Genomic DNA, 15,982 nt, shown 5'->3' with positions numbered 1-15,982 from the left:
TGGATGAAGAGGCACCCGTGTTGCTTTGCGATCTGGAGAAGATCTTTCCTCCAGGGTTTTTTAATCCGATGCAACACATGATCCTGCACCTCGCGGAGGAGTGCTTAAAGGGGGGCCCGAATTGGGGCCGTTGGCAGTTTGGTCCCGAGAGAGAAACACAAAAGCTTCGTCAAATGACTGGCAATAAATGCAAGATCGAAGCATCCATAGCCGAGGCAGTCCTGAACGTGGAGGTGGCAAACTTCACCACTAAGCACTATGATCCCAACATTCCCACAAAGCACAACCCGGTCCTCCGTTACAATGCCGCCAACAATGAAGAAGTACCCAAGCTTAGCATCTTCGTGGGGCTTGGTGGCAAGTCAAGTGGCTCGAAGCCGTACAGAACGGACCTACATGAGCGGACCTTGATCCACTCGTATGTCTTAAACACCATGGTCGAAGTGAAGCCGTACATCGAGTAAGTGCGAACCATTTAATTATTCGCAAACATTCACTCGTATGTTCGTGGCTAACTCTTCCTCTTTTCATCGGTATAGGAAATTCAAGGCTATACATTGGAAGAATACCCACAGGAGCCTACCCCGGAAGAATCCAAGCAAATTTTCGATAAGGGAGGCGGTTTCGGTTTCAGTAGCTGGTTTTGTAATTTGGTACTATTCTATCCAAATTAGCTAGCACTTCCGACATTTATCGGTCATTTCTCGTTCTAAACTTCTTGTGCTAAACTTGTAGGCAAAAACTGACAAAGAGATGAAGTCAGAGCTAAGAAAAATTGCTAGGGGCTTTGACCATTCCGTAGAAGCGTTCAACTCCTATGACGTGAACGGGTATCGCTTCCAGACCCATCAATACACAACAAGCCGGCCCAACGCGAAGACAATAAATAGTGGGGTGGTATGTCAAGGTGATGATGGGCTCCATTACTATGGAAGAGTCGAGGGTATATACGAGCTGAATTACGGGTTTCACAAAGGGCTAAATCCCGTCGTCTTCAAATGCCATTGGTTTGACCCACGTCGGGTGAGACGGGATCCTGAAATTCGGTTGGTCGAAGTTGAAAGGAACTCCGTTTATAAGGGAGAGGATGTGTACATCTTGGCAACCCAGGCCTTTCAAGTATTCTATCTCCCGTACGCATGCAGAAACCCGACAAAACGTCTACATGGATGGGATGTTGTGATGACGGTGCCTTCACGCAATAGGCCGCCCCCGCCAAACAAGGACGATTACCGCCGCGTAGACCCCTCAGCAAGGAGTGTCGAGTTTTATCAGGAAGAAGGGCTCCCCGGCCATTTCACAATCGGCTTGCCGACTATCGATGACATGGTCGTAGACGATGAACAAGAAGACGCGGGCATGGATGGAGACAATGCAGAAGATGAAGCTGAGGATGTCTGTGCCCCGGAAGACCTGAGTTTGCTCGAGGCGTTCAAAGCAGGGATTGACCTCGATGCAGATGGACCACCTCCAGGTTTCATTGATGATTATTGGTTCGCCGAGCCGATGACGATGAGGAGACACGCGGTCCAATCACGGATGGCGACACAAAGCATCGATCTATGTAGTAGTAATTGTGAGGCTAGCCTATTTGTAATAACTCCGTGTAATAGAGATTGTCTAGCTAGGTTATTTGTAAGAACTCCGTGCTATGTTTGAGAGAACTCTATGGTAGCTATTTGTTGCTTCCACTAATTAATTAATGTTCATCCTTTTGCATTATTTGTTGCTTTCATTAATGTTCATCTACTTATATTTCTGTTGCTTTCACTAATATTTATCTCTTTACAATATTGCGTACTAATAAACCACTCTCTTCATTTGTGTTTGCAGGTGATTGAAGCATGCCGCCAAAAAAAAGGGGTGGCGGTCTTAAAAAGAAGCTCAAGGACTTGGTAGGTGTAGGGACTTCGAGGCGGGGCCGAGCTACTACCCCCCCTCCTAGCCCCCCTCCTGTCGCTCCCACGGGCGGCCGCGTAGGAAGAATGCGACGCGGGTACTCACTCCTAGTCCTAGCCCCCCTCCCGCAGCCGATGATGATGACGAGGAGGAGGACCAGGAGCACCACGGGGGTGGGGAGGACCAGGAGGAGGAGGTGGGTGGGGAGGACCAGGAGGAGGAGGGGGGTGGGGAGGACCAGGAGGAGGAGGGGGACGAGGAGGACCTCTCGGAGGATGAGGGGTTGGGGAACTTAGTGTTCGATCCTGATCCAAGCCTAGAGTGGTGTGAGCCGGAGGATTACCGCACGTTCCAGCTGTGGAGAGGCTGAGGCCACGTGATAGGAAGCCATATCGGCGTGGGATAACACAGCTCCCCTCGCTGAAGAGCTGGCGCTACAGGCACGTTGTTCTTGTGCCCTATGGAAGGAGGTACATGTTAATTTTTGGCATTTCGTTATCGCAATTTTGTCATTATCAAAATTATTATCACATACATATTGATGTTGTCGTTTCATGGTGCAGCTCGTTCCAGTTTGAAGACCCGACGCAGAGACCGCCACGTGGGTACTCGAACATCCTTGGGGGCCTACTTAGATGGTATTTCCCTGGGATAGTCAATTTCCCTACTGGTGGCTGCGACGTAGCTTGGAGGTGGGCGCACTACAGCCTCGCGGAAGATCCTCTTGGCCGCGGCACCGCGGCGGATATGGTTGTTGCCAAATTCTGGGTACGTGACTTTTGACTTCTTACCATTCATACACTCTCCTTGGTTCACAATAATTGCACTAATGCCCCTTGTTTTACCTATGTGCATGGTTGCAGAAATACTTCAAGAGGGCCGAGGGCAAGGAGAATGCATGCGATGATGTCCTACACCAGCTTGCAAGGAAGAGGGTGACTGGCATGCACTACGAGGCACGTATTCAATGCGTCCGCGACTGGCACGCCGACCGCTTCGTCCACATGAGTAAGGAGGACGCTCGCGACACGCTCATGCAGCCGTGGCAGTACTTGCAGGTATTTGCATTTATGTGTTATTGATTTCTTTATCGCCATGTAGTTTATTTTACCATAATGGGTTTACCTTGTGCATGTAGAACCCTCCTCATTACGTCGGCAACGACGATAGGTGCTTTCGTGCGATGGTCATGTGGTGGACATGCCCCCAGTACCTCAAGAAGCACGAGGAGGGCAAGGCGAAGCGGGCAGAGATGCAAGGTGGATCGCATATCCAAGGCAGCATCCCCATCTCTCTTCACCTGCAGAAGGAGGTGAGCAAATTAATGGTTCCTTCATTCTTTGAATTCATGTTATATATTTGTTAACTCCGCAAGGGTGTGTCACTTCACTCAATTACATGTTCTCTTTTGCAGGAAGTCAGGACAGGAGCGAAGCCTAACGTCTTTGCCGTGCTAAAGAAGATGAAGCAAAGGAAGACGCCTGATCCTGAGACGGGGTCCGTGTGGGTTAACCCGCAATCCGAGACCCAGTGCACGTCGTATGTCTCCAAGTTCAAGCAGAAGTACGGCGAGGACGCCAATCCAGAGGCCGAGGACTTTGACCCTGAGGTCGCGGTGCTTGCGGGAGAAGGCTTGAAGCATGGCCGCCTATGGTTTGGTGACGGGTGCGTCGACCCAGCGAGGGTTCCCTCTCTCCGCCAGATCCGTCGTGGTCGTAAGAGCGGCCAGCCTGAGGTAGAGCCCCGGCCACGGGCTTCGGATCTAGCTGTCGAGCGGTTACGGGTATGTTCTTCCTCGGGTCTCTACATTTCCTTTACATGCTTTCCATTGAAATGTTAATGACATCGCGGCAACACAACGTAGGAGGAGATGGCAGCGAAGGAGCAGGCGGCCCAGGAGCAAAGGGCGCAGATGGAGCAGCAGATTCTGCAGTACCAGCAGCAGCAGACACAGATGATGCAGCAGATGCAACAGCAGCAGCAGATGATGCAGCAGCAGCAGGCACAGATGAGCTGGCTGATGAGCCAGACGGCTCTGTCTTCTCCACCGGGGAGTCTTCCTCCTCCACCTTCCTCCCTGCCGTGGATGCCGCCACCGCCCACTCATACCCCGGGGACACCTATCACCGTCAACAACATGAACATCATCCGGAGCATGAACCTCGGTGAGTCCTCTTGTGCCCAACCCGCTACTTGTACTTGTTCAAGTGTTCAATATGCAAATGCAAATGCAAATGTTCATTCCATCAACCTTATAGATAATATGTCACAAGGAAATGGCGATGAGGCCGGCGGAAGCGGAGGAGGACAATAAGGTTGATGGCATGGTCTTGATGGATTTGTGGACATTACACTTGTTATGGATTGTACTTGTACTTGATGTGTGTTGATGTATTTGTGGACATTGCACTTGTTATGCATAAACTATGTGTGCTCGATGTATTTGTGGTGTTGTTCATGTGTTTGGTGATGCTATGGTGAATATATATGTTGTATATGTTATATATTTGTGAAATGCAATTTTGAAATGCAGGGGTTAAAGAAAAACAGAAAAAAATGAAAAAACCAGGGGCCTTTGCCGTGTGTATGCACACGGCAAAGGACATTTGGTCACTTTGCCGTGTGCATACACAAGGCAAAGGCGCCACGTGGCGCAAGCCTGTAGACCTGGTATGCTGCTGTGCGTGCCTGGAGGGAGTTTTGCCGTGCGTGCTGGGGCGTGGCCGCACGGCAAAGTGTGGCCGCACGGCAAAGTGTTGCCGCACGGCAAAGGGTGGCCGCACGGCAAAGAATCTGCCGCACGGCAAAGAACAGCCGCACGGCAACGAGGCGCACACACGGCAACGATGGCTCGCACGGCAAAGCGGCTGCCGCACGGCAACGCAACGCGCGCACGGAAAAGCCCTTTGCCGGGCATGTTGGTCAGGCGCACGGCAATGTTGTCTTTGCCGTCGGAGACTATGCCGTGCAGACGTTGCCGTGCGTCGACGCACGGCAAAGCCTTTGCCGAGCAAAATAGGCTCTTTGCCGTGCGATCGGTCGCACGGCAACGCCTGTTTCTCCCGTAGTGATATTTCACTGTTTCCAAATCCCACTTTCAGTTTTCTCTTTATATCATTTATTCAAAGTTCTGCAGACTCAAGCTACCTTACACTTAACAATTCTCTAAGAATGCCTTCCTTTCTAACCTTCATATGCCTTGATATAAAGCCTGCTTTGCATGTCCACAGACATACAGAAGATTAGAAGATAGCCATAAGAAAATATGTCGATCATTCTTAATAATGACTAAATCATCAAAGACAAGGCCAACGGAATCTTCTGCTGAAAGCTTGCATGTATCCACCTCTTTCCGTAATTGTATGTATCCACCTCTTTCCATAATTGTAGCTTCGAAATGCTTTTATCCTACTCTGCCCGCGAATTAACAGCCTCACCCATCAAAACAAAAGGCTATACGTACGAATCAAAGGCAATCAACATAACATTTATTATAGTAGATCGCACGAAAATGGCTGCTAGGAAGAACTGGAAGGTATAAAGCATACATGCAATCGTCAAAGACAACAGCTGAAAAATAATAACAATAGTGCAACACCACAATCTTCAGAAGATACAGCCAAAGCAGTCATCACAACAACAAGCTAAGTTCCAGCAAAAAAAAAAGTCATCACAACAAGCTAAGTTACAGCAACACATTGCAAACTCTCTATGCAACCTGCCAACTCCTACTGAACACCAAAAAAAAAATTTCTAACCACAGAGACAATCAGAACACACATTGATACTATTCAACGATCTGCTCAATCACACAGATCCTTCTGTTGAGATCTTCAGCCCTCTTTCCCATTGCCGGACGCTACCCAACACACGAATTGAAGTGATTAGAACAGGGTTTATTCCACCAGTTGAGATCCTTTGTCTCAAAGCTAGAGTTCCTCTCTAATGTCGGAATCATCACCTCCAATGCCTTCTCTTCGTTGAATTTGTAACAAAACCGTATACCTGATGACAAAGGAACAAGCACGCCATAAAAACTAGATGTTGTTACCGGAGGACGGCGCTGCAGAGCGCGCTGGGTCCATCTAGTAAAATGTGACTTATGAACGAGAAATGATGTGTTGCTCAAGCCTGCTGTCCGATTCACAATCCGCTATAACCAGGGCATTTTGATAAAAAAAAATTAGGCACTTTAATTATCAAGGTTGTAACATACTCCGTACAACTGGGTGGCAACCTTATTATTAAGATCATGACAACTTCATACATCATCAGTTCATTAAAACATAGCCACATGAGATCTAAATTTGAAGATCTCTTCAAACAAAAACTGTGGGTAAAGACATGCATGTCATAAATCGTTGTCACAGTTCTCTGTCCTCAAATATAAAATGTTTGGTGGGCTAAAATTGTCTACACAAACGTCTTATATTTTAGGATGAATGTAGTAAATCACTTAGAAGTTTAAATTTTACAAGATTCTTGATGGTATCATAAGTCTTTTACTGGCCTTCTAGAAACTTAATATTGTCAAATTAGTGTTGGCGGGTCATGTCAGTAGCTACACAGACGCGAGTTGACTGACATGACCGGCATGTACATGCAGCCGGCCGGCCCCTCGCCGGTCTCTTCGATGCCTGGAGATAGCGTCGATCTGTACTGCAGCTGATGTTGAGCTGATCGCATGCACACTACGTGTAGCTAGAACGTACTTGCTAGCCAACCACCTTTACTTACCGTCGAATCGTCCATCGCATCAGCTGTAGCTAACGACGATTAATTAACAGGAACTAAAAACCTATATATATGGCCAGAAGCAATCAATAACAGATTCATATTGTTATTACACGTTCGTGGATGGAAGCATACCAAGTAGTGCTGCACATGTGGTGCATGTAGCGTTCGCGTCGTTAGATGACACCCAAGATATTTGTCGTGAATGCATAGTCGTGCATGGGCAGATATTTGTCGTGTCACAGATGCATCATCAAAATTCTGAAGAGTTGATAGCCTATATAAAATGACCATTTTTCTAGCTAATTTTTTATTTTGGTATCATTTTACATTTAGGGATAAAATGTTGGAAATATAAGAAAATATCCATATGAAATAATCCGTACGAGTAATTGATAAATCATGACTATGAAAATAACAAATAAACTAATCAGGCAGACTAGTAAGGTAGATGAATAGATCACATGAAAACAAGACAAACTGATCGCATCTACCACAGAAACTAGAAGAAGAAACTCTAACAGAGATTGAAAGAGAAACGACAAGATCACATACTTCGCAGCAGCGTCGTTGTCGCCCATGTTGAGGTTGTCGAAGAAGTCGCTGAGGTCCGGGAAGAAGTTGTCGTTGTGGAGGAATTCGTCGTCCGATGACGACGTCGTGATGCCAGTAGTCGCGCCGGAGCGCTCCCCAAAAACCTGATTGCCCCTCACCCGTACAGGTTCACGAGAGGCAGGGTTCCGGAGGCCTACTGTCCCGGCAGTCGGTGCACGCCGACGGACGGGATGAGGAAGACAAAGGCGGCGGCGCAAAGAACTGGAAACAGGTAGTCGCATATGCGTCTAGTACTGGCGGCTAGGGTTGCGCAGAGCCTTATGTAGTGCGGTCCGGGAAGGTCGTGGGGCGCAGCCCACGTCCGAGTCAGCACAACCACGATCCAGAAAAACCGGAAGGCAAAACGGCTGAGTAACGCGTCCGTTAATGACTCAAAATTGATTACACAATTAATTTCCCAAACAGCAAAAAGTTAAGCTCGGCTCGGCGAGATTCCCGCCACCCGCGGCGCGTCGTGGCGTGACGAGGCGAGGCGTGGCGAGGCGGGCGGCGGAGGAGGAGTGTGCGAGGGCTCTCTCTCTTCTCACTCACTTATTAGGACTAGAACAACCCACCTTATATACCACTCCAACTCTCTCCCAACTAGCAATGTGGGACTAAACTTTAGCCCCCACTAGTGCTGCCACTGATTTTGGAATGGGCCATGTGAGTTTCAGAATTTGATAATGGGCCATGGGCCAAAGGCCAAATGCCCCAAATTCCAGCAATCCCCCACAAACTCTCATTGGCACATTTCATCAATAAGTTTCCAGAACATTGTTTTATATACCGGTATGTCGTGGAGGACTGTTAAGTTGAACTTCCACTTAAAGCTTCATATTACACTAGATTGCAACTTGGATAGTGGACTATGCCTTGAACTACAAGTTTTATGCGCACTAGCTTCATACAAAACCTAGACCGATACTAGGCTGCCACGAGGCTTCCTCGCGGTTTGGAGCTTATACGTCATACTCCAGGGCCTTTCATGAGTTTACTAGAGAGCACCCAACTCTCATAGATTGCGACGTTTAACAATCAGACTCATATAGGTGTGTTCTTCAAAAGATGCTCTGCAGGACAACATCTTTGCTAAAATAAGCCACTTAGAACACATTAAGATAATTATCAACCTGCCATGCAGATTAGGAGAGTATTGCATCTTATGGAGTGGTAAAATTGCTATAGGAATATATACTCTCCTCTCAGCTGACCAACAGCTTGTCTCCCAGCTCTAATTCACGGGATCTCCGATCACATAGAGTGGGTTACCACAGTGGGCAGCTCATAGTGTGGGTCTCATACCCATCTCCCTCGATGCATTTTCTATCACATTTCGTGATAGTCCCTTTGTGAAGGGGTCTGCCAGGTTTCTAGACGTATGGATATAATCCAACGCTATAACTCCGGAGTTTCTCATTTTCCTGACAGTTTTCAATCTCCTCTTCACATGCCTTGATGACTTCATATTATCCTTAGAACTGTTTACTTTGACGATCACAGTTTGATTATCACAGTTCATAGGAATAACGGGTATTGGTTTCTCAACCACAGGTAAGTCCATCAAAAGCTCACGAAGCCACTCTGCTTCAACAGTGGTTGTGTCTAATGCTGTGAGTTCTGCTTCCATAGTTGACCTCGTAATGATGGTCTGCTTGCAAGACTTCCAGGAAACAGCGCCACCTCCAAGTGTAAACAAATAACCACTTGTGGCCTTAGTCTCATCAGCATCGGATATCCAATTTGCATCACTATAACCATCAAGTACCCTTGGATACCCAGTATAGTGAATGCCATAACTCGCAGTACCTTTCAAATAGCGCAAAACTCTCTCAAGAGCATCCAATGAACATCTCCAGGTCTAGACACAAAATGACTGAGTTTACTTACAGCAAAGGAGATGTCAGGCCTCGTGGCGCTGGCTAAATACATGAGCGAGCCAATGATCTGCGAATATCGCAATTGATCTCTAGCAACTCTTTTATTCTTACGAATTATCACACTAGGATCATAAGGTGTTGGAGAAGATTTGCAGTCGCTATACCCGAAGCGACTCAGAATCTTTTCCACATAGTGGGACTGAAGCAATGTAATCCCACCATCGTCATCCTTCAGCAGCTTGATGTTTAAGATCACATCAGCTACTCCCAAGTCCTTCATCTCAAAACAACGAGATAGGAACTCCTTGACCTCCTTAATCACAGTAAGGCTGGTCCCGAATATCAATATGTCATCGACATAGAGACAAAGAATAACTCCCTCGCCCCCACCATGGCGATAGTATACACACTTGTCAGCTTCGTTTACAACAAAGCCTTCAGCGGTTAAAGTTCTTTCAAACTTCTCATGCCACTGCTTAGGTGCTTGCTTAAGCCCATACAAAGACTTCAGTAACTTACACACCTTTCCTTCTTGACCATCTACTACAAATCCATCAGGCTGCTCCATATAAATTTCCTCTTCAAGCTCTCCATTTAGGAAAGCAGTCTTAACATCCATTTGATGAACGAGAAGACCATGTGAGGCAGCCAAGGATAGTAGCACTCGAATGGTGGTCAATCTGGCAACAGGTGAGTATGTATCAAAGAAATCTTCACCTTCTTTCTGGGTATAACCCTTGGCCACAAGACGTACCTTGTACTTTTCAATAGTACCATCAGGTCTAAGCTTTTTCTTGAACACCCATTTACATCCTACAGGTTTGCACCCATAAGGACGATCAATAACCTCCCAAGTTTCATTGGCTAAGATGGAATCCATCTCGCTACAGACAGCTTCCTTCCAGTAGTCAGCATCCTGAGATGCATAGGCTTCTGAAATAGAAGTGGGAGTATCATCCACGAGGTACACAATGAAATCATGTCCAAAGGACTTTGCAGTCCTCTGTCTCTTGCTCCTTCTGGGAGCTTCATTGTCATCCTCCACAGGATTATCAAAGTGTTCTCTAGACATGGTAGGTTCAGGAAATAATTCCTGAGTAGATGAACTGGGCATCTCCTGAATTGATGAGCTAGACGTTTCTTTCATAGGAAAGATGTCCTCAAAGAAAGTCGCATCATCCGACTCCATAATTGTACCAACATGCATATCGGATACCTCAGATTTTACTATCAAAAATCTGTAGCCAATGCTATGAAAGGCATATCCCAGAAGAACACAATCCACGGTTTTTGGTCCAAGCTTGCGCTTCTTGGGTATTGGCACATTTACTTTCGCCATACAGCCCCAAGTTCGTAGGTAAGAGAGTTTCAACCTTTTCCTTTCCCATTCCTCAAATGGGGTAATGGTTTTGTTCTTTGTGGGGACACGGTTTAGGACATGACATGCAGTCAATATCGCCTCCCCCACCATGCCTTGGATAGACCCGATGTATCTAACATGGTGTTAACCAAATCAGTTAGAGTACGGTTCTTTCTTTTGGCCACCCCATTTGACTGAGGTGAATAGGGAGGCGTCCTCTCATGGATAATACCATGTTCCGCACAAAAAGAATCAAACTCGTTGGAAAAATACTCTCCACCACGGTCAGACCTTAGCCGCTTGATCTTTCGATCAAGTTGGTTTTCTGCTTCAGCTTTAAAGATTTTGAAGTAATTAAGAGCTTCATCTATAGATTTCAGGAGGTACACATAACAATATCGAGTAGAGTCATCAATTAAAGTCATGAAGTATCTTTTCCCTCCTTTTGTCAATTCACCATTCATTTCACAAAGATCCGAATGTATAAGTTCCAGCGGTGCCAAGTCTCTTGCCTCCGCAGTCTTGTGAGACTTACGTGGTTGCTTAGCTTGCACACATACTTGGCACTTGGATTTCTTGACAATAGCAAATTTCGGAATTATATTCATATTCGCTAGCCGCGTCATGCACCCAAAATTAATATGACAAAGTCGTGAATGCCAAATGTAGGACTCACTATCATTGCAAACATGATTAATAATTTGAGTACATATGTCTGACAAAGATAAGCGGAACAAGCCTCCGCACACATAACCCTTTCCAACAAATTGTCCACACTTGGAAATTACAACTTTATTGGACTCAAAAACCAACTTAAAACCATCTCGACATAAAAGCGACCGCTAACGAGATTCTTATTAATGGAGGGAACGTGCTGCACATTCTTCAGCTGGATGGTCTTTCCCGAAGTAAACTTCAGATCCACCGTACCAACACCACGAACAGAAGCACGTGAGCCATTTCCCATCAGCACGGAGCAAGTCCTTGCGACCTGATAAGAAGAAAACATAGAGACATCAGAACATACATGTGTATTGGCTCCGGTGTCTATCCACCAATCAGGAGAATTACATACTGAAAGGACAGTAGGAGAAATACCGTACCCAACGTCCTTCATCTCAGTATCAACACCAATAACAACATTTGCGGACTTGCCGCTGTTCCCACGCCGATCATGGCGTTCTGGGCAATCAGGAGCCCAATGTCCAGGAGCGTCACAAACATGGCAGTTCCCTTTCTTCTTATAAGGAGTCTTCCTCTTGAAGTTGGTTGAGTTAGAGGCTTTGTTCTTCTCGTCAAACTTGCCTTTTCCATTGTTCTTATTCTTAGACTTGTGAGATTGGAAGGTTTTCTTCTGTACCACATTGGCACTAGAACCTCCCTCAAAACTACGAGCGCGTGTGTCCTTTGCTCTCGCCTTCTCTTCCACATGAAGCGAGCCAATGAGATCCGAAACGGAAAACTCTTGTCTCTTATGTTTCAGAGAAGTAGCAAAGTTCCTCCACGAAGGAGGAAGCTTGGCAATAATGCCACCGGCCACAAATTTATCCGGTAAGGTACACTTAAACTGCTCGAGTTCTTTGGCAAGTGACTGAATCTCATGAGCCTGCTCAACCACGGAGCGCTCATCAGTCATCATGTAGTCATACTATTGCTCCATGACATACAATTCAGTGCCAGCGTCCGAGACCCCAAATTTGGCCTCGAGCGCATCCCACGCATCTTTACCATGGTCGAAAGCCATTTATGGGTCAACAATGTTGTCCCAAGAATGCTGAACAAGGCCGCCTTAAACATGGCGTCGACCTTCTCAAACTTTTCCTGCTCCTCTGCAGAGAGAGGCCCCTCAGGTCTAGCATCTGTGGCGCTAAAACAGCCTAGGTTCGTAAACCATAGAACTGCCTTTGTGCGCGTCCGTTAATGACTCAAAATTGATTACACAATTAATTTCCTAAACAGCAAAAAGATAAGCTCGGCTCGGCGAGATTCCCGCGGCGCGGCGTGGCGGCGGAGGAGGAGGAGTGCGCGAGGGCTCTCTCTCTTCTCACTCACTTACTAGGACTAGAACAGCCCACCTTATATATCACTCCAACTCTCTCCCAACTAGCAATGTGGGACTAAACTTTAGCCCCCACTGATTTTGGAATGGGCCATGTGAGTTTCAGAATTTGATAATGGGCCATGGCCAAAGGCCAAATGCCCCAAATTCCAGCCTAAAATTCCTCCTGATTTTTTCGAGTTTTTTTACTCTAAACGCGAATTAAACTTGGGACCCACCTGCCAAGATGATGTGGAACTATTGATCAGACAGCCCATATGAAAAAAGGAAAATTCCAATAATAAAAATAAAACGTAAACGGAGGGTCTTCTCCTTCCTCTCTGCGCATCACCCCATCCTACCTGAAGCGTGTGATAGATGATGAGCATTGCTGCCCACTTTTTGCACCCGAACCTAGCCCCTGCTCACATACTAGCCATGTCGCCCCCCTACCCACATGAAGCTTCGTGCGAATAGGCGTTACCAAAATTGAAGAACAAGGGCGGTGCGTGGCTTGGCCTCGTGGACGATGTTGCTCCAGTGGACTCCGAGCTCGCTAGGGCGGTGTGGGAGGCTCGTCACACCTAGTTGGTTCTCTGTGGGTGGTCGGCGGTTCGGAAAGCCCTATTCCAGCGATGGATTGGGGCGAGTGGGGCTTTGCACGAACCCATAACACAAAGAGGGGGCCGGCGATGACATGCGTCGTCGGAGTGCGGCGGTGTGAGTGGGGGCGTAATGCGGTGACCGAGACGAACCTCACACTTACGTTTTTTAGATTCCCATTATTTTTTCCAAATATTTTTATTTTATGAATTGAGCTGACAAGTGGGATATCGTCCACATCCATAAATTGGCTGCTGACAAAATGTGTCTCACCTTCAGTTTTCACGTAAATTCGGGATCAATGTATGATTAGTGCTTTTTGTGAAAACTTAGAAAAAATGTGGCGGATTTCTGTTCCAAAACCAAAAGTGGTACTATTAAATTTTACAAAACAACTTGCAAGATATATAGATTTGTATAGTACATATTTACATTTTCTCCTAAGTGTCTGATAACAAAAACGTTGAATAAATCTAGAACGCGAAGTAATTATGAACTGAGGTGCTGAGGCATGAGTGTCAACTACCTCATAATCGTAGCTTCATAGGTTACAAAAGTAAACATAAAAAAAAAAGTGGGAGAAACAATCAGAATCCGGAGCGCGGCTTGGCTCGCGAAAAAAGGAGATTGAGACAACACAGAAAGAAACTCTATTCACAAGTCAAAAGGAGGGAGAGTGACGGACGGACTTAGTACGTACGAGTAATTTCCTACAGGTTCCACAAGAGCGCGCCGCACCCGGAGGCGACGATGCCATCCTGCTGCCCCAAGAACTGATACGGGTCGAGCCCGAGTCCGGACACGGCCAGCTCGTCGTGTGAGCCAATGCCGCTGACGTGCTCCAGCCACGCTGGCTCGTACCACTGCTCGGCGCCGGGATCAGGGAACGTGGCCCCAAACACGACCTGATCCGCCGCGATATCCTCGTCGATGGACGGCAGCTCGATGATCTCCTCCAGCTCGTCGTCGACGGCCTGGCCGAACATCTGACCGGGAGGATGCCGCGCGGGCGAGGTCGACGCTGCCGGCATTGGCGCCGTACCCGTGTCCATGGCAGCGGCGCGCGCGGCCGCGGCCTGCACGTCGTAGGGTGCGGCAGAGGCTGGGCGCGGCAGCGACGCGGCCAGCTCCGGGAAGTTGAGGACTGCGGCCGGGCCCTTCACGACGAGCGCGGCGGCGTCGTGTGCGCGCGCCGCCATCTCCGGCGTAGGGAAGGTGCCCAGCCAGATGCGCGACTTCTTGCGCGGCTCCCTGATCTCGGACACCCACTTGCCCCACGCCCGCATCCGCACGCCACGGTACGTCGAGTGCCGGCCGGCGGCGCCATCCCTCCTCCTCTTGTCGAGGCCTCGGCTCGTCGGCGACAGCGGCGGCGAGGCGGACAACGATGCCGGGCTGGTCACCTCGGAGTCCGGCATTGCAAAAAATGACGAGAGCGAGCCCAACGGTACCGGTGCACCGCAAATGCAGCGGGTGCAGTACCTAACTCGTCGTGTGCGACTGAATCACGGAAATGGCTGAATGGATGGAAGCTCATGGCGTCTTTTGTAGTGCCTGTTGTTAGCGCCATGGACAGTGACGGCTGAACCGACGTACTGTACGTCTTTGTCGCGGCCGTCTACTCAGCGTTAGCAAACGCTCCCCTCTCCCCCATTCAGTCATTCTCTCTCTGGAACACTCTTGTTCACTCTAGAGGTCTACGTTTAATTATCTCGTGGCCTCTAAGTTTCCGTTCTTCTGTAGTTAACCAGGGAAGACCACTACTACCTAACCGATAAATTTTCAGTGACCGTTGCAAGAACCAGGATAAGACCGCGTTTTGTAACAAGCTGCCTTTTCTTTTTCAAAATTTCAAGTACTCTTTGAATTCATACCGTGTGAGAAAGCACGAGGGCGGAGACCTAAGCGAACTGGAAGCGGCTGAAATGTGAATGTGAAAGAATCCTTTGTTTTTGTTACTCATTCCGCTCCACAATTCTTGTTGTGGTTTTAGTTTAAATTTAAACTAAAACCATGAATACAAATTATATACTATAAAAAAAGGGAGTAATTGCTTTACTGCTTGCCAACACCCACGCTATCATAGGAACGGCTCATCGGTGGCATGACATCTCCAACGGTAAGAAGGCTTTGTTTTTGTAACTCATTCCGTTCCATAATTTTTGTCTTGGTTTTAGTTCAAATTTTAACTGAAACCACAACATAAATTATGTGAAGGAAGGAGAGTAAGTGCTAGTATAGGAAAGGCTCATCAGTAGCATGACATCTCTGACGGGTAAGATGAACCGAGCTACAAGCCTATCACAAACAAGTCAGCCAAAAATCTCAGACATAACCGCTTTCGCCATTTGTACACATTCTTATATTAAGGTTTACTTTTCCACAGAGAAGTCAGAAACTTTTCACATTGTTTTTATCCCTACATATTCTCAATAAGGCTCGCATGTACTTCTTCCGGTTGGATTTAATCGACGCAAAGGAAAGCCAAAGCTAGCATCTCGCGTGGGTAGACCTGCATCGATTAAATAGGACCGGAGGTAGTACCTAACTAGCTTATGCGAGTTGACTTTTTTATACCCGTTAGAAGCTTTACTATGCAATGTGGGGTTTCACATTGACTCGTTAGAGATATGGTTGCTCCCATAAAACAGCCTGATTTGTGCATTACCCTTCGGGTCCCGATATTGGCATACCTCTTCCGGCCCGGCAGGGGGTTCATGAAAGTTGTCATGATCCGAGGTGGGCCCATACGTCGGTTGCAGCGGAGAAAACATGAAAGAAGGCGGATTCTTGACGGACAAGGCAAGGAGACATCGATAAAGGAAGGATAGATTTTATCTTGATGTAACCTAGTCGAGTTCGGATATGATTCTA

The 15,982-nt window shown here is 47.3% G+C and overlaps 3 protein-coding genes across 3 annotated transcripts; 2 read left to right on the top strand and 1 right to left on the bottom strand.

The window, feature by feature from the left end:
- The first annotated feature begins 1,539 nt into the window (after positions 1-1,539).
- Positions 1,540-2,987, top strand: LOC127321334 (uncharacterized). Its single transcript, XM_071824257.1, has 4 exons — positions 1,540-1,564; positions 2,255-2,369; positions 2,463-2,667; positions 2,763-2,987. The coding sequence occupies exons 1-4, from the start codon at positions 1,540-1,542 to the stop codon at positions 2,979-2,981; spliced, it is 564 nt and encodes a 187-aa protein (XP_071680358.1). The 3' UTR covers positions 2,982-2,987.
- Positions 2,988-3,065: 78 nt separating this feature from the next.
- Positions 3,066-4,213, top strand: LOC139833888 (uncharacterized). The gene is made up of 3 exons (XM_071824256.1): positions 3,066-3,211; positions 3,314-3,682; positions 3,764-4,213. The coding sequence occupies exons 1-3, from the start codon at positions 3,083-3,085 to the stop codon at positions 4,211-4,213; spliced, it is 948 nt and encodes a 315-aa protein (XP_071680357.1). The 5' UTR covers positions 3,066-3,082.
- Positions 4,214-13,562: 9,349 nt separating this feature from the next.
- Positions 13,563-14,610, bottom strand: LOC127321330 (dehydration-responsive element-binding protein 3). The gene has a single exon (XM_051350355.2). The coding sequence runs from the start codon at positions 14,524-14,526 to the stop codon at positions 13,819-13,821; it is 708 nt and encodes a 235-aa protein (XP_051206315.1). The 5' UTR covers positions 14,527-14,610; the 3' UTR covers positions 13,563-13,818.
- Between the last annotated feature and the right edge of the window lie 1,372 nt (positions 14,611-15,982).

The sequence above is a fragment of the Lolium perenne genome, chromosome 7, assembly GCF_019359855.2.
Source record: "Lolium perenne isolate Kyuss_39 chromosome 7, Kyuss_2.0, whole genome shotgun sequence".
NCBI classification, from domain to species: Eukaryota; Viridiplantae; Streptophyta; class Magnoliopsida; order Poales; family Poaceae; genus Lolium; species Lolium perenne.
The sequence above is the reverse complement of the archived record's forward strand: the minus strand, read 5'-3'. Positions and strand labels throughout refer to the sequence as shown.